Source organism: Oncorhynchus kisutch, linkage group LG16, assembly GCF_002021735.2.
Source record: "Oncorhynchus kisutch isolate 150728-3 linkage group LG16, Okis_V2, whole genome shotgun sequence".
NCBI lineage: Eukaryota > Metazoa > Chordata > Actinopteri > Salmoniformes > Salmonidae > Oncorhynchus > Oncorhynchus kisutch.
Genome location: NC_034189.2, coordinates 41,703,434 through 41,724,119, shown reverse-complemented (window position 1 = coordinate 41,724,119; position 20,686 = coordinate 41,703,434). Strand labels below are relative to the sequence as shown.

General features: G+C 43.9%; 1 protein-coding gene across 2 annotated transcripts in view; it reads left to right on the top strand.

The window, feature by feature from the left end:
• Positions 1 to 5,701: 5,701 nt before the first annotated feature.
• LOC109878197 (beta-galactoside alpha-2,6-sialyltransferase 2-like) overlaps positions 5,702 to 20,686 on the top strand; it is a 27,044-nt gene continuing 12,059 nt past the window's right edge. The window contains exons 1-3 of one of the 2 annotated variants that reach the window (XM_031792459.1): positions 5,703 to 5,965; positions 7,078 to 7,132; positions 18,588 to 19,448. In XM_031792459.1, coding sequence (XP_031648319.1) covers positions 18,659 to 19,448 — 790 coding nt within the window. In that variant the 5' untranslated portion in view covers positions 5,703 to 5,965; positions 7,078 to 7,132; positions 18,588 to 18,658. Of the gene's footprint in view, positions 5,966 to 7,077; positions 7,133 to 18,587; positions 19,449 to 20,686 lie in introns of both variants that reach the window. The other variant, XM_020470435.2, reaches the window with a different exon arrangement.

Sequence of the window (20,686 nt, the reverse complement as noted above, 5' to 3'; positions counted from 1 at the left end):
GACTGCTTGTAAGTAAGCATTTCACGGTATCTGTTGTATTCTGCGCAAGTGACAAATACATTTTGATTTGATTTGGCACATAGGGGTTTGAACTAAAGAAAGCATTGGGGTTCTGTCTGGGGACTGTACTAGCACATGAAATGTTCCCTAGCTCCCCCGAGACAGCAACAGCTAGTTATGTCAACCCAAAACATTGTTAGGAAGTCTGGCATGTACAGATATTAGATCATATTCTTCTGAATCCAACCATACAGCATACAGTGGAAACAATAGTACATAACACCTGTTAACATGCTGATCCAGAACCATCAACCAAGGGAAATAGCAGGTTGTCAGTGCTGTTATTTTGACTGATGGGGAAGAAAGCATATTACACCATCCCTATCCCACAGAGTCTTCCCCTCGTCTCATTTTCATACAGGGCTCAGCAGCTTCTTATGAACCCATGACCCACAGGCCTGGGGAGAGAGGAATGGATTTGAGTTAGAGACTGACTGACAGTCTACCGGTTAAAACTGGTTTTCATCTGCCTGCCCCACTGCTAAGCCCCACAGCCTTTGAATTCAGCTGCAGATTACCGGCAGCAGGTAAAGTGTTGGTCGCATGTTTCATGAGCTGAAATAAAAGATCCCAGAAATGTTCCATATGCACAAAAAGCTATTTTCGCTCAAATGTTGTTTACATCCCTGTTAGTGAGCAATTATTCTTGGCCAATATAATCCATCCACCTGACAGGTGTGGCATATCAAGAAGCTGATTAAAAAGCATGATCATTACACAGGTGCACACAAATGGCGCCGGAGAAGAAGGCAGACGTTTTACGTGCCCCCAACCAATCGTGTTTTTTGTTTGTTTGTTTATTTGCTTTGTTTATTTGCTTTGTTTGTAACTTATATTTTGTATATAATGTTGCCGCTACCGTCTCTTATGACCAAAAATAACTTCTGGACATCAGGACTGCGATTACTCATCACGGACTGGCAGAATCCTTTTTTTCCTATAGTCTGACGAGCCCGACGCGAACGATATACAGGTTTCTCGGGAACAGGCCCAGATCCCCATGATTTGCGTGAAGAGGAGGCAGAGAAAAAGGGTCCGGAGGGGGGGCTGCCTTCTGAGAATTCGAAGGCGATCGAATAAACCCCCAATTCCTTCCATTCTGCTAGCAAACGTGCAATCTTTGGACAATAAAATAGATGACCTATGCGGAAGATTAAACTACCAACGGGACATTCAAAACTGTAATATCTTATGCTTCACGGAGTCGTGGCTGAACGACGTTATACGCTGCACCGGCAGGATAGAACAGCGGCGTCTGGTAAGACAAGGAGCGGCGGACTATGTATTTTTGTACATAACAGCTGGTGCACGATATCTAAGGAAGTCTCGAGCTATTGCTTGCCTGAGGTAGAGTATCTCATGATAAGCTGTAGACCACACTATATACCTAGAGAGTTTTCATCTGTATTTTTCATAGCTGTTTACATACCACCACAGTCAGAAGCTGGCACTAAGACAGCATTGAATGAGCTGTACTCCGCCATAAGCAAACAAGAAAACGCTCACCCAGAGGCGGCGCTCCTAGTAGCCAGGGACTTTAATGCAGGGAAACTTAAAACTCTGGACCACCTTTACTCCACACACAGAGATGCATACAAAGCGCTCCCTCGCCCTCCATTTGGCAAATCTGACCATAATTCTATCCTCCTGATTTCTGCTTACAAGCAAAAATTAAAGCAGGAGGCACCCGTGACTAGATCAATAAAAAAGTGGTCAGATGAAGCAGATGCTAAGCTACAGGACTGTTTTGCTAGCACAGACCTCCGATGGCATTGAGGAGTACACCACATCAGTCATTGGCTTCATCAATAAGTGCATTGATGACATCGTCCCCACAGTGACCGTACGTGCATACCCCAACCAGAAGCCATGGATTATACAGGCAACATCCACACTGAGCTAAAGGCAAGAGCTACAGCTTTCAAGGAGCGGGACTATAACCCGGAAGCTTCTAAGAAATCACGCTATGCCCTCCGATGAACCATCAAACGGGCAATACAAGACTAAGATCGAATCGTACTACACCGGCTCTGACGCTCATCGGGTGTAGCAGGGCTTGCAAACCGTTACAGACTACAAAGGGAAACACAGCTGAGAGCTGCCCAATGACATGAGCCTACCAGATGAGCTAATTCTATGCTCACTTTGAGGCAAATAACACTGAAACATGCATGAGAGCACCAGCTGTTCCAGAAGACTGTGTGATCACTCTCTCCGCACCCGATGTGAGTAAGACCTTTAAACAGGTCAACATTCACAAGGCTGCAGGGATGGATGGATTACCAGGACGTGTACTGTGAGCATGCGCTGACCATCTGGTAAGTGCCTTCACTGACATTTTCAACCTCTCCCTGTTTGAGTCTGTAATACCAACATGTTTTAAGCAGAACCCATGTGCCCAAGAACACTAAGGTAACCTGACAAAATGACTACCAACCCGTAGCACTCACGTCTGTAGCCATGAAGTGCTTTGAAAGGCTGGTCATGGCTCACATCAACACCATTATCCCAGAAACCCTAGACCCACTCCAATTTGCATACCGCCCCAACAGATCCTGGACTTCCTGACAGATCCTGGACTTCCTGACAGGCCGCCGCAAGGTGGTAAGGGTAGGATAACAACACTCCGCCACACTGATCCTCAACACAGGGGCCCCTCAGGGGTACGTGCTCAGTCCCCACCTGTACTCCCTGTTCACTCATGACTGGACAGCCAGGCACGACTCCAACACCATCATTAAGTTTGCCAATGACTCAACAGTGGGCCTGATCACCGACAACAATGAGACATCTTACAGGGAGGAGGTCAGAGTCCTGGCCATGTGGTGACAGGACAACAACCTCTCCCTCAACGGGATAAAGACAAAGGAGATGATTATGGACTACAGGAAAAATAGGACCGAGCACACCCCCATTCTCATCGGCGGGGCTGCAGTGGAGCAGGTTGAGAGCTTCAAGTTCCTTGGTATCCACATCACCAACAAAATATCATGGTCCAAACACACCAAGACAGTCATGAAGAGGGCATGACAAAACCTATTCCCCCTCAGGAGACTGAAAAGATTTGGCATAGGTCCTCAGATCCTCAAAAGGGTTTACAGCTGCACCATCGAGGGTTGTATCACTGCCTGGTATGGCAACTGCTCGGCCTCCGACCACAAGGCACTACAGAGGGTAGTGCGAACGGCCCAGTACATCACTGCATCCAAGCTTCCTGCCATCCAGGACCTCTATACCAGGCGGTGTTGGAGGAAGGCCCTAAAAATTGTCAAAGACTCCAACCACCCTAGTCATAGACTATTCTCTCTGCTACCACACTGCAAGCGGTACCGGAGCGCCAAGTCTAGGTCCAAGAGGCTACTAAACATCTTCTACCCACAAACCATAAGACTCCTGAACATCTAATCAAATGGCTACTCAGACTATTTGCATTGCCCCCCCCCCCTTTACACCGCTGTTTCTCTCTGTTGTTATCATCTATGCATAGTCACTTGAATAGTCACTACCTACATGTACATATTTCCTCAACCAACCAGTGCCCCCGCACATTGACTCTGTACCGGTACCCCCCTGTATATAGTCTCGCTATTGTTATCTTACTGCTGCTCTTTAATTACTTGATACTTTTTTTCTTATTCTTCGCTGTATTTTTTAAAAACTGCATTGTTGGTTAGGGGCTCGTAAGTAAGCATTTCACTGTAAGGTCGTACACCTGTTGTATTTGGCGCATGTGACTAATAACGTTTGTTTTGATTTGTGCTGGGGACAATAAAAGGCCACTCTAAAATGAGCAGTTTTGTCACACAACACAATGCCACAGATGTCTCAAGTTTTGAGGGAGTGTGCAATTGGCTTGCTGACTGCAGAAATGTCCATCAGAGCTGTTGCCAGAGAATTTAATATTAATTTCTCTCCCATAAGCCACCTCCCACATCGTTTTAGAAACTTGGCAGTCTGTCCAACCCTCGTCACAACCGTAGACCACGTGTAACCATGCCAGCCTAGGACCTCCACATACGGCTTCTTTGTCTGTGGAATCGTCTGAGACAAGCCACGTAGCTGATGAAATTTAGGTTTATTTATGTCTGTAATAAAGCCCCTCCCAGTCATGTGAAATCCATAGATTAGGGCTAAATTTATTTATTTCAATTGACTAATTTCCTTATATGAACTTTAATTCAGTGAAATCATTGAAATTGTTGCATGTTGCGCTTATATTTTTTAACGTTCTGTACCAGTGATTTCAATTTAGAATGTTTGAGTCTGCATTACACCATTTAAATAAATGGGGGTACAGAAAGCTTTATGGTTTTAAAAGTAAAAATAGGTTTTGAAGCAATCTAAGATGAGAAAGTCTGCACATTTCAAATTTGATTTGGTGTTTGTAGCTAAAATGGTTAATTGCAGTGGGAAATGCTAAAATCGACTATTATAGCCCATGGATCTTGTATGCAAATGTGATATGCTTTTAGTTCAAAAGTATAAATATGTTCAGCAATCTTTTGACAAGCAAAAGTCAGCCTGCACATTTTAACATTGGTTCCGTATTTGTAGTTTAAACAATTCAAGAGCAGTGGTGAATCCAGGAATGACCCATTGTAGTTTATGGAGCCTTAATGCACATTTTAAATGGCTACAGTTGAAAAAGAATAAACCGTATCAAATCTCTATTGACAAGCAATCTACGCTGAGTCAGTCTGTAAGTTTTAAAGTTGGTTTGGTGTTTGTATCTTAACAGTTGAATACCTGATTTTGTAAAAAAATAATCATTCAAGTCTACGGTCCTTGAAATGCATTGGGATTAATGCCTATATGGTTGTAGTATGAAAAGTATAACAGTATCTAAATATTTTTTCAAGCAACCTGAAGACAGTCAGCGTGCACGTTTTAAAGTCGGTAGCTTTTACGGGTTTGGCACTACAAATTCCAGCATAAGGCAATTAATAAGAAGACATTTTGTTTTAATTTTAGTATGCTAGTTGTTCTTGATTTCAGCAAGCACCGCTAATAAGAGGCAGTATAAATCTAGGGCGATTATGATTTGGTTTTGAAGCCTACACTTATGCACTGCAGTATTGTAGAAATCCTGGGGTGTTTCTTTTAAGTATCTCATGTCGTACATCTGCGCTACTCTGGGTTGCTTTTCCATGGAGAGCTGAGGCTGTGCAAGGCAATTGAACATGATTAGATTAGCTGACAGTTCGAGCAACAGACTCAGTATGTTTGCTTTAAATGACTAGTGTCACTGTAGAGATTTTGCCTGCCAAGGGCATGGTCTCGTGACAATTATGGTGTGCAATGCATCAAGAATCGCCCCTATCCCTATACAAATGACATTATGTTATCTGACTCAGATAGGAAATAATAGCAAATATGTTGGTCTACTCTTCTGTGGTGGCAGGCTGTAATTGGGTAGGGCTATATTTGATGTGGAAGCTTTAGACTGTGATTCTGATCTGTCTGCAAGATTAGATAAACTAGGCATGGTGTAAATATAGTCGACACAGAAGTAAAATAGCAACTTTGTTTCAATATTTTGTCTCCTTAACTAGCAGTTCTATTCCACATCATGACAAGTAAACTGCTCGGCCTGGCACACAGTACATTCACTTATGCCCCGCCCACCCTACTCTACTCTCTCTCTCTCACCGCTCCCGCCCACCCGCTCCCCAAAACAATTATCGAGGAAGGACGGCTCTTTTATACCTCAATTGAAAGAACCACAACGCCACATTACACATTCTATAGTGTGTTGTCGAGCAGCACTGAATAGCGTTCGATTGCAACTTACCTCTTTCTTTGAAGATGGTGCGAAAGCATGCATTCCGTTTAGTCTTTGCATATCGGATCTAAACCTGAAGAAATGTCGATGTTCGCCGGAATTAAGAGCGTTTGACTAGCTCAGGTAAGGCATTTTTACCATCTTTGTACCAGACAGAGCAATCAACGATGCCATGGGTATTTCAAACAGATGGTTGTGATGAGAGGGACGCTTATATAGAGATCACAATGGGTTTCAAACTGTGCCACGGAAAAGGGGGCATGCAGAATGAATGGTTAAAACATTGTCATTGGCTTCTATCCGAAATATAGCGTGAATTACAAAGTTGCCTACATCCTAATAACATGTTCAAAACGTGTGCCTATTTCACCTACAACAAAAATATGGGTTCCCATCGAACTGAAAACGCCAGTGATATTATATTCTTAATGTCTAATTGGAATATTTCTCAATATTTTGTAACCGTCTTCATTCCTGCAGTGAACTGATCCCACAGCACACCTATTGATGAGTGTTGAGAGGATCAACACGAGCTGCCATGTGAAGGCTTTTATTTGAATCAATATTGGTTCTCAAAGTCAACTTGGCTACCTCTTACAGCACAACGAATCATACACACATTGGACTATATTGACTAATCTTTTCATAACTTTACGATGTTATTTTACATTTTGGACATGATAAACTACACTATGGACTCGCACATGTTAATTAATTCAGTGTCCATATGACCACAAATGACCATTGTGGAATGATTTGGGTTTAGGATTGAGGAGTGTCAGGGTCTGGTGTGTGCTCAGAGAGACAGACAGGTGAGAGGCAGGGTGGCCGAGTCTTGCAGCCCTGTCTGATAGCCCTTCTCAAGGCTACCTCAATACCACCAGTTCCAGGACACCTGGCCTGACACTTCTGGGTCAGTAGCCCCAGATACCAGCTGACAATAGACTACAGACTAGGTCCAGTCTGTTAAGCCACCTTTCATAGTCCTGACATCTTAATTACTGGACACCTGTGAACACCTGGTGTTGGGAATGGGGTATCCCTCCCTTTGTTTGTGTGTGTGTGTGTGTGTCAATTGCAGCCCTTTGTTAAAACACCCAATCCTAAATCAACCCATAGCACCTACTGCCTAACCCTGGATAGGTACAGCTGTCAGTAAGGTAATAGCTCCTCTTTGCTCTCTAATAATGGGTGAAGTTGTCACCAAATTGCTTTTTATTTTCCTATTCTCTCAGATCTACACAAGTGCGTATCGCTGTAGCGGGGATTTGGTGAGAAAATGACATGCAGGTAAAGAACACCTTGTCTCGCCATGTGGTGTGTTACCTAATAAGGCCAGAGGAGGTGTTGTGTATATAGCCAATGAATGCCAATATACCACGGCTAAGGGCTGTTCTTGTGCAAGATGCAGGATTCAGCCAATCAGCATTCGGGGCTCGAACCATTCAGTTTAGAATGTTAAGTAAACACCTTCACAGAAATGTGTTGGAAGACAAGCTTCCTGCGTTATGCTGCAAGATACAGCATGAATTCATTTCTGGGGCTTTTTGAAAGCGCCATGGTTTGTTCCAGACAGTATAGGGCATTTCCATGTAAAATGCCCCATGAGCACATCAAATTTGGTGTCACATGAAACTCCTAGTCTATATTTTTTGAAATGAAGGCGTATCTACTTTTTTTAAACCAAAGGCTTTGATTTCTAGCCTAACGGATGGACAAAGGGTTTTAGAAAACATCTAGCAGACAGTCTTTTATAAGCAATTAGAAATGCATCAAAACACAATAACTTTGAAGTAAAGGCCCCTGCCAACTAATATCTACATTTATAATGTAGTTTTGCAAAAATTATTAGTCTTCTGTAAGTTTAAGTAATATTGCCTAGTGTCTTGTCATTCTGTTACCAAAAAACACATATCTTTAAGTTATTTTTTAATTTCTCTCCCTGATGAGAATGGAAGATCACAGAATTAACAAGTAAAGGTAGACCTATCAATTAGCTGTAGGTTTTTACTGATATCAATTTGGTTTATGATTTATTAAGTGATTCAAACACGTCATTCTGTTAATAAATCAGTAAAAGACTATTACAAAACAACTCAGAATGACTGAAACTGAATTGGCTGCAATGGAAATTCATAGTAGTCACAAACCACTGTTGGGTCACCTGCTACGGTCTTCTCTTCCACTGGCATACTGTTAAGTTCAGCTCATAACTGTTTTCTTTCTCTTTCTGTCACGTGGTGGTCAAACCAAGAGTGTGAAAACAGTCTGGACAACCCCTCCCTCTTTGTCTCCCTGTCTCTCCAGTTAATGTCACCTCTCCCAGCTCTTACAGACACCTACCCATGAGCCCCCTCTCTTTCCATTAACTGTAACCAGCCCCTTCACCCACTGAACTCTGACCCACACCGGACCCCCCCCCCCCCCCCAAAAAAAATACAAAATATATGCATGTATTTTTTTTATTTCTATCATCTAATGTAATTCGGGTGCTTTATTAAAAAGTGTAAGAGAATACTGAGATGGTATTTCATATTTTAATGTTGGGATTTGAGTGTGCCGCCTAATCCAGTGATTGTCGTGCATTTCGGGTTAACAATTAGGCTATTGTTATTTTTGACTGTTAAAATAGGGTCCCAGAAATGTCTTATTTTTTTGTTCAATACAGATGAATTTTCCGGCATCTTTATGTGCACTAATATCATAGGCACATTTTATGTGCGGCTAATTTACCACCTGAGTAAGTGCAAATTCCCAAAACTTCAGAACGCAATAAATATAATACTCACTGCAAGTAGCCATGTATCAATCTAACAGTTTTGAGTCAGGTGACCATGTAGAAGGTGCAGCTCGCGTCAATGCGACCAATTGAAGGTAGTGCATTGAGTTGTATGGGTTGTTTAACTTGGCAATCAATGGTTCAGCGTCATTCTGTTACCGTGGAATAGCCCCCATTTGTTTTTTTTGTTGTTGCTTTGAACCCCCTGGCCCCTGCTGTGTGAGTCACGTCTGGTGCCAGCCTGCGTAAGATGGGCCCACTACAGTAGTTGTTATGAGATTTCATTCAGTCACACAGACTCGGTCACGAGGCTTAGGCTACACAACAGGGGTTCTCTCCCTAAAGCCATTCGAGTAGAGAGTTCTGATGTCTTGCTCCTCTCTTTTAATGCAAAACTGGAAACAACTGCTTGGTGAGTTTGTAGGCTAGATAAAACTGGTCCACACAAGAAGAGACATTTGGTGGTTTTTGCTCTGGCGGCACTGAGAGTCCTGAGACTGACATCCATTTTGGGATAAGATTGCAGGAAAACCGGGTCACAGGAGGTAGGACCTGATCACCACACATCCCCCTAGGAGCCCATATATGTGTGACTCATTTTTCTTTAATCTAGAGCTCCCATCAAACAAACACGGAACTTTGCTCTCCTTCCTGACAACAGATGTTATCGTGTACTTTTTCTATCCATGCATTGTGTGATATCTGCACAAATTAGGAAGTGGAGAGGATTTCTGTCAAATGAAAACTGCAATGTAATATTTCTGGGTAGTATACAGTACTGTTACAGTAGCTTCCCCCCCCCCCCCCCCCCCCCATAGTCACATGAAAGTTTCTGGGTACTTTAACTAAGTACAATTTATTATCATGATACAGTGAAGAGCATGTGTTTGCTGTCTCCCCAGTCGTAATATTATCGAGGGAGAAACACTGACAGATAAGGGAATCGCAAGCCAACACAAAACACCACTCCATTTGCTTGAAAATAACCACGTTTTTCTCCTGCAGCCATGTGGGTGTTAAGTCTCTATCTTCTACATGTGACATGAGCTGAGAGGTAGTAGGGTAGATAAGCCTGGTGGTATAACGTGTACTGTAAATTCCCCTCCTGCCATGGTTATTAGAGAGCCTCCCTCAATGTTGCTTTAGCCAGGAGCCAAAGCTACATTTACCTTCCTCCCACATCAAGAGCTTTTGTCATGCACCACATCAAGAGGTAGATTTAAGCAATAAGGCCCGGGGGGTGGGGTATATGGCCAATATACCACGGTAAAGGGCTGTTCTTAGGCACGACGCAACACAGAGTGCCATGATACAGCCCTTAGCCATGGTATACTGGCCATATATCACAAACCCGCAAGGTGCCTTATTGCTATTATAAAATGGTTACCAATGAAATTAGAGCAGTAAAAATAAATGTTTTGTCATACCTATGGTATACGGTTTGATATACCACGGCTGTCAGCCAATCACCATTCAGGGCTCGAACCAACCAGTTTATAATTATGCATATACAGTATGCATTATGTGCCATGACAATGGCAATGTAGGAGCGTTTTCTAAACAGGCCAGCAGCACATGAGAGAAGAGAATAACAGAAAAGATGGAGCTTAGCGAGGCGTGTCATTGAAGATGGAGGAAGGCATTTTGTCAGCAGAAACAGGACAGGCGGGATATCATCTCTCCACGGAGAGACCTCCTGCTGCTGGCTCTCTGGAATGACTTCTACAGGCTGTGTATGTGTGTGTTTGAGAGTGAGAGTGTGTGTCACACTGTGTGCCAGTGTGAGTTTGCGTGTGTGTGAGTGGGGGTTTGCGCGTCTGTGTGTGCGCTTGCCTGTGTGTTTGCATGACTGTGTGTGTGCGTGGGCACTGCTTGAGAGACCAGGGGCCATGTGCCAAACCCCGTGGCCCATTGTGAGACCAGCTGGTGTGTGAAGAGGGCCAGCGGTCAGTTGCGTTCCCAACCAGGCTGGAGCTGAAGATGTCTCTTTTCCACTTTAGAACATAATACCTGCTATGTCTATGATTGGCTATAAGGCAGGAACCAGACCATATCTCTGTTTTTCATCTTTCTATCTCCCCCTCTCTCAGATGTGGTTTTATGAATCATCTCTGTCATCTCAGAGGCACAGAGGAAACATCCACAGCTGTTGTTTGGCTTCCCTTGTCTATCTCAGCCATGCTGTTTCTGTTTTCGCCTACACCTTGACATTACCGTCAGGATCTAGATGGATTGTTTTTATGTGAGAGGATCTGGGTGTATGTGTATCTGTGGGGAGAGGATCTTGGTGTGTTCTTATGTGTTGACTTAGCTAATGTGTATTTGATGAAGCGTTGTGTTATTGCTGTTACAGCACTGTGTTCAGGTTGTTGCTACAGCACTGCGTTCAGGCAGGCAAATGACGCTCGTGCTCGCCCAGTTCAATTTGTGAGTGTCTGGTTGGAGAGAAAGCAGAGGGCCAATTGTGTTCCTCCTGGGGCAAGATTGTCTCTATCTGATTGGAGACAGACGTGTGACCTCTGAAACCTGTGTCCTTATTAGGAGGGGGGGGGGGGGGGGGGGGGGTGCAAGGATCAGTTTAGGCCAGCCAGCTTTCCACAAGGCTTTGTAGTGAGGAATATATAGTCAGTGCCTGTGGAGATGTCAGTGCAGAGTTCATTCATGGTGTTTTTTGCTAAAAACAAGGTTTAGGAAGCCCTATTTTTTTTCTTCTTTTTTTTCTTTTTTTTCTCCCATGCCATACTAATGCCACTCAAATCCTGCTTTTGAAATGGAGGGCCTGCTTTAGTAGCCTAGTTTAAGCACAATTGAATGGAACAAAGAAGAGACTTATCTCTTCAGAATACTGCCAGGGGGTTACCCAATTCAGCATTCAGTAGCGTTTCCCGATGCAGATAGAGGTTATTATTTCAGTTTAACCTTCCGTGTCATTCACGCTAGCCTCCACTGCACTGGCTCACTGGAGGAGATGGAAAGACCCTTTGAAGATGTAATTTTTGTGGGTGAAGTCCTGAGAGAGAGGCTGGGGCTTGGTGGTTCCTTGCCTGGCGCAAGCTCTTGCTGTGAGGGGGAATCAGCCCTCTGACTTTTCAAACCCCGTAAACTCATAATTAAGACACTAGGTTCTGGAAACACTTAACCTAGTCTGCATTAGAGGTCGACCGATTAATCGGAATGGCTGATTTCAAGTTTTCATAACAATCGGAAATCTGTATTTATGGACGCCAATTTTGCCTATTTATTTATTTATTTTTTAAAATATTTTTGTAACACCTTTATTTATTTAACTAGGCACGTCAGTTGAGAACACATTCTTATTTTCAATGACGGCCTAGGAACGGTGGGTTAACTGCCTTGTTCAGGGGCAGAACGACAGATTTTTCACCTTGTCAGCTCGGGGGAACCAATCTTGCAACCTTAGTTAACTAGTCTAACGCTCAAACGACCTGCCTCTCATTGCACTCCACGGGGAGCCTGCCTGTTACGCGAATGCAGTAGAAGCCAATCTTATCTTTATAAAAAACAATTACTCAATCATAATAACTACACATGGTTGATATTACTAGTTTATCTAGCGTGTCCTTCGTTGCATATAATCGATGCAACGCTGGGGGATGATTTAACAAAAGCACATTTGCAAAAAAAAGCACAATCGCTGGACGACTGTACCTAACCATATACACCAATGCCTTTCTTAAAATCAATACACAGAAGTATATATTTTTAAACCTGCATATTTAGCTAAAAGAAATCCAGGTTAGCATGCAATATTAACCAGGTGAAATTGTGTCACTTCTCTTGCGTTCATTGCACGCAGAGTCAGGGTATATGCAACCGTTTGGGCAGCCCGGCTCATTGCGAACTAATTTGCCAGAATTTTATGTAATTATGACATAACATTGAAGGTTGTGCAATGTAACAAGAATATTTAGACTTAGGGATGCCACCCATTAGATAAAATACCGAAAGGTTCCGTATTTCACTGAAATAATAAACGTTTTGTTTCCGAAATGATAGTTTCCAGATTCGACCATATTAATGACCAAAGGCTTGAATTTCTGTGTGTTATTATGTTATAATTAAGTCTATGATTGATAGAGCAGTCTGTCTGAGCGATGGTAGGCAGCAGCAGGCTCGTAAGCATTCACTCAAACAGCACTTTCGTGCGTTTTGCCAGCAGCTCTTCGCAAGCACTGCGCTGTTTGACTTCCAAGCCTATCAGCCTAATGGCTGGTGTAACCGATGTGAAATGGCTAGCTAGTTAGCTGGGTGTGCGCTAATAGTGTTTCAAATGTCACTCGCTCTGAGACTTGGAGTAGTTATTCCCCTTTCTCTGCAAGGGCCGCGGCTTTTGTGGAGCGATGGAACGCTGCTTCGAGTGTGGCAGTTGTCGATGTGTTCCTGGTTCGAGCTCCGGTAGGGGCGAGGAGAGAGACGGAAGCTGTACTGTTACACTGGCAATACTATAGTGCCTATAAGAACATCCAATAGTCAAAGGTATATGAAATACAAATGGTATAGAGAGAAATAGTCCTATAAATACTATATGAACTACAACCCAAATCCTCTTACCTTGGAATATTGAAGTCTCATGTTAAAAGGAACCACCAACTTTTATATGTTCTCATGTTCTGAGCAAGGAACTCAAACGTTAGCTTTTTTACATGGCACATATTGCACTTTTACTTCTCCAACACTTTGTTTTTGCATTATTTAAACCAAATTGAACAGGTTTCATTATTTATTTGAGGCTAAATGGATTTTTATTTCAAATCAAATTTATTTATATAGCCCTTCGTACATCAGCTGATATGTCAAAGTGCTGTACAGAAACCCAGCCTAAAACCCCAAACAGCAAGCAATGCAGGTGTAGAAGCACGGTGGCTAGGAAAAACTCTCTAGAAAGGCCAAAACCTAGGAAGAAACTTAGAGAGGAACCAGGCTATGTGGGGTGGCCAGTCCTCTTCTGGCTGTGCCGGGTGGAGATTATAACAGAACATGGCCAAGATGTTCAAATGTTCATAAATGACCAGCATGGTCATATAATAATAAGGCAGAACAGTTGAAACTGGAGCAGCAGCACGGTCAGATGGACTGGGGACAGCAAGGAGTCATCATGTCAGGTAGTCCTGGGGCATGGTCCTAGGGCTCAGGTCCTCCGAGAGAGACAAAGAAAGAGAGAATTAGAGAGAGCATATGTGGGGTGGCCAGTCCTCTTCTGGCTGTGCCGGGTGGAGATTTTAACAGAACATGGCCAAGATGTTCAAATGTTCATAAATGACCAACATGGTCGAATAATAATAAGGCAGAACAGTTGAAACTGGAGCAGCAGCACAGCCAGGTGGACTGGGGACAGCAAGGAGTCATCATGTCAGGTAGTCCTAGGGCTCAGGTCCTCCGAGAGAGAGAAAGAAAGAGAGAAGGAGAGAATTAGAGAACGCACACTTAGATTCACACAGGACACCGAATAGGACAGGAGAGGTACTCCAGATATAACAATCTGACCCTAGCCCCCCGACACACAAACTACTGCAGCATAAATACTGGAGGCTGAGACAGGAGGGGTCAGGAGACACTGTGGCCCCATCCGAGGACACCCCCGGACAGGGCCAAACAGGAAGGATATAACCCCACCCACTTTGCCAAAGCACAGCCCCCACACCACTAGAGGGATATATTCAACCACCAACTTACCATCCTGAGACAAGGCTGAGTATAGCCCACAAAGATCTCTGCCACGGCACAACCCAAGGGGGGGCGCCAACCCAGACAGGATGACCACATCAGTGAATCAACCCACTCAGGTGACGCACCCCTTCCAGGGACGACATGAGAGAGCCCCAGTAAGCCAGTGACTCAGCCCCTGTAATAGGGTTAGAGGCAGAAAATCCCAGTGGAAAGAGGGGAACCGGCCAGGCAGAGACAGCAAGGGCGGTTCGTTGCTCCAGAGCCTTTCCATTCACCTTCCCACTCCTGGGCCAGACTACACTCAATCATATGACCCACTGAAGAGATAAGTCTTCAGTAAAGACTTAAAGTTTGAGACCGAGTTTGCGTCTCTGACATGGGTAGGCAGACCGTTCCATAAAAATGGAGCTCTATAGGAGAAAGCCCTGCCTCCAGCTGTTTGCTTAGAAATTCTAGGGACAATTAGGAGGCCTGCGTCTTGTGACCGTAGCGTACGTGTAGGTATGTACGGCAGGACCAAATCAGAGAGATAGGTATGAGCAAGCCCATGTAATGCTTTGTAGGTTAGCAGTAAAACCTTGAAATCAGCCCTTGCTTTGACAGGAAGCCAGTGTAGAGAGGCTAGCACTGGAGTAATATGATCACATTTTTTGGTTCTAGTGAGGATTCTAGCAGCTGTATTTAGCACCAACTGAAGTTTATTTAGTGCTTTATCCGGGTAGCCGGAAAATAGAGCATTGCAGTAGTCTAACCTAGAAGTGACAAAAGCATGGATTAATTTTTCTGCATCATTTTTGGACAGAAAGTTTCTGATTTTTGCAATGTTACGTAGATGGAAAAAAGCTGTCCTTGAAATGGTCTTGATATGTTCTTCAAAAGAGAGATCAGGGTCCAGAGTAACGCCGAGGTCCTTCACAGTTTTATTTGAGACGACTGTACAACCATTAAGATTAATTGTCAGATTCAACAGAAGATCTCTTTGTTTCTTGGGACCTAGAACAAGCATCTCTGTTTTGTCTGAGTTTAAAAGTAGAAAGTTTGCAGCCATCCACTTCCTTATGTCTGAAACGCATGCTTCTAGCAAGGGCAATTTTGGGGCTTCACCATGTTTCATTGAAATGTACAGCTGTGTGTCATCCGCATAGCAGTGAAAGTTAACATTGTGTTTTCGAATAACATCCCCAAGAGGTAAAATATATAGTGAAAACAATAGTGTTCCTAAAACGGAACCTTGAGGAACACCGAAATTTACAGTTGATTTGTCAGAGGACAAACCATTCACAGAGACAAACTGATATCTTTCTGACAGATAAGATCTAAACCAGGCCAGAACTTGTCCGTGTAGACCAATTTGGGTTTCCAATCTCTCCAAAAGAATGTGGTGATCGATGGTATCAAAAGCAGCACTAAGGTCTAGGAGCACGAGGACAGATGCAGAGCCTCGGTCCGATGCCATTAAAATGTCATTTACCACCTTCACAAGTGCCGTCTCAGTGCTATGATGGGGTCTAAAACCAGACTGAAGCATTTCGTATACATTGTTTGTCTTCAGGAAGGCAGTAAGTTGCTGCGCAACAGCCTTTTCAAAAAATTTTGAGAGGAATGGAAGATTCGATATAGGCCGATAGTTTTTTATATTTTCTGTGTCAAGGTTTGGCTTTTTCAAGAGAGGCTTTATTACTGCCACTTTTAGTGAGTTTGGTACACATCCGGTGGATAGAGAGCCATTTATTATGTTCAACATATTTATGTATTATATTAAGTTAAAATAAGTGTTCATTCAGTATTGTTGTAATTGTCATTTTGGTCCTCCAATAATCGGTATCGGCGTCTATCCTATCTATCTCTATCTCTATCGCTCGCTCTCTCAAGAATCAAAATTATCAATGGGACATGTGCAGGTTGATTGGTCTGTCAGACACTGTCCCTAATCTTATGGCAGGCAGCAATTTCTCTGCATCTTCCCCCAACAGGACGGGTAGCCTACTCTCACCAGAGAGGTCTTTGAAACCTAGAATAAGGGTTTCAAATTTGGGGAAATGACACTCTAATTGTTTTATATTTTTGACATTTCGTCAGGAAATGCATCTCTGTCTCAGATTGTGCAATGGTTGCACAGCCTTTCCTCTACAGGGAGCCAGGTTTTAATGTGTCTACCCTTGTCAATGGCAAGGCTGTGCTCACTGAGTCTGTACTTTGTCAAGGTTTTGATCAGTAACCATGGTCAAATAGTTAGCCACGGTGTACTGTCGATTTAGGGCCAGATTGCACTGCATTTTGCTTTGCGCTTCTGCTTGTGTTTCCTAATAAGAAATGTAGTTTTGTTTTGACTGTGTTGTAATTTGGTTTATTCTGATTGATTGGATATTCTGGTCTTGAGGCTTCAGTGTGTGAACAGGCTTGTCAACCCAGGACCAGTTGGATGAGGGGACTCTTTTCTTTGCTCAGTTATTGGCATTGCAGGGCTTGCAGGGCTTGGTATTGATATGAGAGGGAGTCACTGTATTTGATGTTTCTAAAACATTTTTTTGAGTTTTTATAATTAGTGGATATTGGCCTAATTCTGCCCTGCATGCATTGTTTGTAGTTTTCCTCTGGACATGTAGGAGAATCTTACATAATTCTGCATGCAGGGTTTGTCCCATTTGATGAAATCTTGTTTTGCAAGTTGACCCCACACCTCGCTGCCATAAAGTGCAATTGGTTCAATGACACATTCAATTAGTTTTAGCCAAATTTTAATAGGTATTTCAATTTGAATTTGTTTTTTTAATGGCATAGAAGACCCTGCATGATTTTTCTCTCTGTTCATTCACTGCCTCATTAAGGTATCCAGTTGAGCTTATTTTTAAACCTAAGTCATTCTTAGCTTAATACTCAGCTGTGATGGCTCTGTCTCTACCACTGCTGTTTGAAAACATCAAGGCTCTCCATTTAGTCTAAAGAAGACTCCAGGGGACAATTCCACTACAAATTGGAGAAACGTCATTAATTAGCGACTGCTGTTGTGAGAGCTACACTGCGTGCCACAGCCTGTGATTACATTTACCTGCTATTATAATGACTGCTACTGTTCTTGTTCATTTGGTCATCCAATATGTCCCCCCCCCCCCCCCCCCCATTGGGCTAACTAATGGACAGGTTGGTAAGAATTGGCTGCACCTGTAAAATAACGCGGCACAGTGGTGAACGGAGAAGGACACATTCCAATATTTTTTCTGGACAACACGTTTTTCCTGAGTGGGCACACCAATTTACGTTTTGCTCAGAAATATCCTGAAACGATGCACATCACGTTACCTCAGGTTTCACCTCACAAACAAGGTCCCACTGTGGATGATTAAGCTTTTTCTATGGTGTGGAAAAACAGTCTGTCTGCTCTGTTTTCACTGTGGTACGTGGGAGAGGTACAGCACAGCTCCCCAACCCCTCCTCTGCCCCTGCCCATAGAGAATGTAAACAGACATGACCTAACCTAACCAACTCAGGGCCACAATGCTGTCAAAACTACAGTCAACCTCAACAGGATCAAAGAGTGAATACGAGGATAGATGGAAGGAAGGATTGGATTATTATTCTACATTTCCCCATTGCTTGGTAAACTAGGAATCAGCACCTTCTATTTTAAGTAGAAAGTTCTGACACGGGCAGGATACATCCGAGAGAGAGGAAGGCTTTCATGTCTCAAAAGTAAAAGACAGTCCAGTTCCGTTCGATCTTCAAAGAGGAGAAAGAAAGGCAGGGAGGAAGCATTTTCAACAAGGGAGATGTGTCCATCCTGGTCTTTGTAGTGTTTCTTATGTCTCTCTGTCTGCGACCCTGCGGAAAATCTAATTACCATAATACAAAAATCCCAAAATGTCTGTTTAAGCTAGAGATATGTTTTTTTGTTGTGTTTTTGCGTGGGATGCATCTCAATCCACTGTATCCACTAATGTTGGCCTTCCGCATCTGTTTTGCCATGTATGAATGTGTTATTCAATGCATGTCTATGGGCTAATAGCCACATTTCAAAGTTTCATCATATATATATATATATGAGGCTACTTACAGGGATTCTAAATCCGATAGCTAAATGTTTCTTAGTATTGCCTTCTTAAAACAATTCCATATGTTAGCTTAGTAGAAACCCAGCCGCGGGCCCTTAGACCGTAAGCTATTATACAGATGCGTTGTGTTGTATGACATGGGCCTGTACTACTGAAGTTGCTCATCCACTTTATTGTATGAAAATGTGCTATACTAATAAAGTTAATAAACTAATAAATCTCTTTTTAGGCCTCATCCTGAGCACTTCCAGGTCGGCCTCTAGGGGTCACTGACGGGACAGGACCCCAGCTGCACCCAGCATGACTCCCAGGTCCTCCACCATGACCCCAACCATGAAGCAGTGGAGGCAGCTGGTTCTGGTGGCGATGCTGGCCTGGCTCCTCATCTTCCTGGCCCTGCTCTCCCACTTCCTGGACCCCCGGGACGTGGAGCTCCGCTTGCCCTCCTCGCTCACCCACACCGAGACCCGCCGTCTGGCCTCCATCCAGGGCAGTCCATCGGGCATCAGGGCTTCTCCTCTCGAGGTGTCGTCCTCCTCTTCCCCCGCCAACCAGGACCCCAGCCACAGCCGACAGGGAAAACAGGAGGCCCTGGAGCTGAACCAGAATGGTGAGGTGGTCTGGAATGATGTGGGAGATCAGGAAAGGGAAGAGAAGATTAGGAGAGAGAGCCTGAGGAGGAGGAGGAGGAGGAGGAGGAAGAAGAGAGGGGGCAGAGACGAATACTACTTATCCCAGTCCAAGGCAGTGGTCCAGTGGCTGCGGAGGGGCATTGCCTCAGCGGGGATGCTTGCTCCACACCTGCAGAAGTCCATGAGGGACTACCTGCATCTCAACAGGCACCACGTGGCCTACAGGGGGCTGCGCAGGGGTAGGCAGAGCAGGAGGGACGTACTCTGTGAACTGAAGGAGCAGGCCAGGTTGAGGACACTGGATGGGACAGAGCAACCCTTCTCTGGCCTAGGCTGGGACAGGCTAGTGCCCCCACGACCTCTGGAGCAGCTTTGGGGCCAGGGGTCAAAGTTCAAGTCATGTGCGGTGGTGACCTCGGCCGGGGCTATCCTCAACTCTTCCTTAGGGAGAGAAATTGGTGAGTGCTGTAGGATAGGTGATAGACTTTTTTCCGAACATCGGCAGGATTTATAACGTAACTGTTAGCTCCAATGTAAATAAAGACACAGCTGCCAAGTTCTGGTATAAATCTAGATGGAAGTAAAGCTCAAACTAACTAACTTATTACACCCAGCAGGATGTTGCAGCTGCATAACACAACATACAAGTCACGTAATCACAAATGTATACCTTCTAACTGGGCAGAGTCATCTCCTTGTATGTCAAAGATAAACAGTTTCTCTGTTGCTGGGCAGGAACTAAGTCTGTTCTTGGTAGTGTCTTGGCCCGGCCTGAACCCAGAACTATCGTAGGCGGGGAGGTGTGTGTGGGTGAAGGCTTCAGTTGGAGTGTTATTGGGTTGGGCCCCTCTGGCCCCCGTCCCAGTGGTCTCTTCTCTCTTCAACTGTTGTCCTCACCTCAACCTCTGTTGACGACCACATTTCTCCTGACCCTAGTTCCACAGAGACTAGGCTAGCTTATCAGGAACTGAGGCTCGACTGTTGACCTTTATTCACATGAAATGAAGAGCATGTCTGGACAGACAGACAATGCAATATTACACTCAAGCTCCATCATCCTAGCTAATAACAAGTTAGTACTACTATTTTTTATTTATTTATTTATTTATTTTACCTTTATTTAACCAGGTAGGCAAGTTGAGAACAAGTTCTCATTTACAATTGCGACCTGGCCAAGATAAAGCAAAGCAGTTCGACAGATACAACGACACAGAGTTACACATGGAGTAAAACAAACATACAGTCAATAATACAGTATAAACAAGTCTATATACAATGTGAGCAAATGAGGTGAGAAGGGAGGTAAAGGCAAATCAGACTGATTGTACAAGTTATTACAGCTGATTGTCAGACTCGTCTTCATCACTACATAAGTGTATTGCTTTGGTAGGTTTGATTCACCCTTGGAATTGAACTGGCCTCTACGCCTATAGAAATCGCTCCGCGTTCAGTGCGTGTGAATGGGAACCCTGGCTTACTCTACGGGGATCTTTAGACCACTCTGCTTTGTTTTCATTCAGTAGGCTTTCGTGTTGATCGCACCAGACTGGCTTGTCACTCCTCATGTATCTGTTCATTTGATGTGATGAATAGCCCGCGTGTCCTTGAAATGAGGAGGAAGAGCCGTGACAGTAATGCAGCCAGCTTTTTACAAGTGACACTTCAGCCCGTAAGATCAGACCTCCAAAGGAAAGGG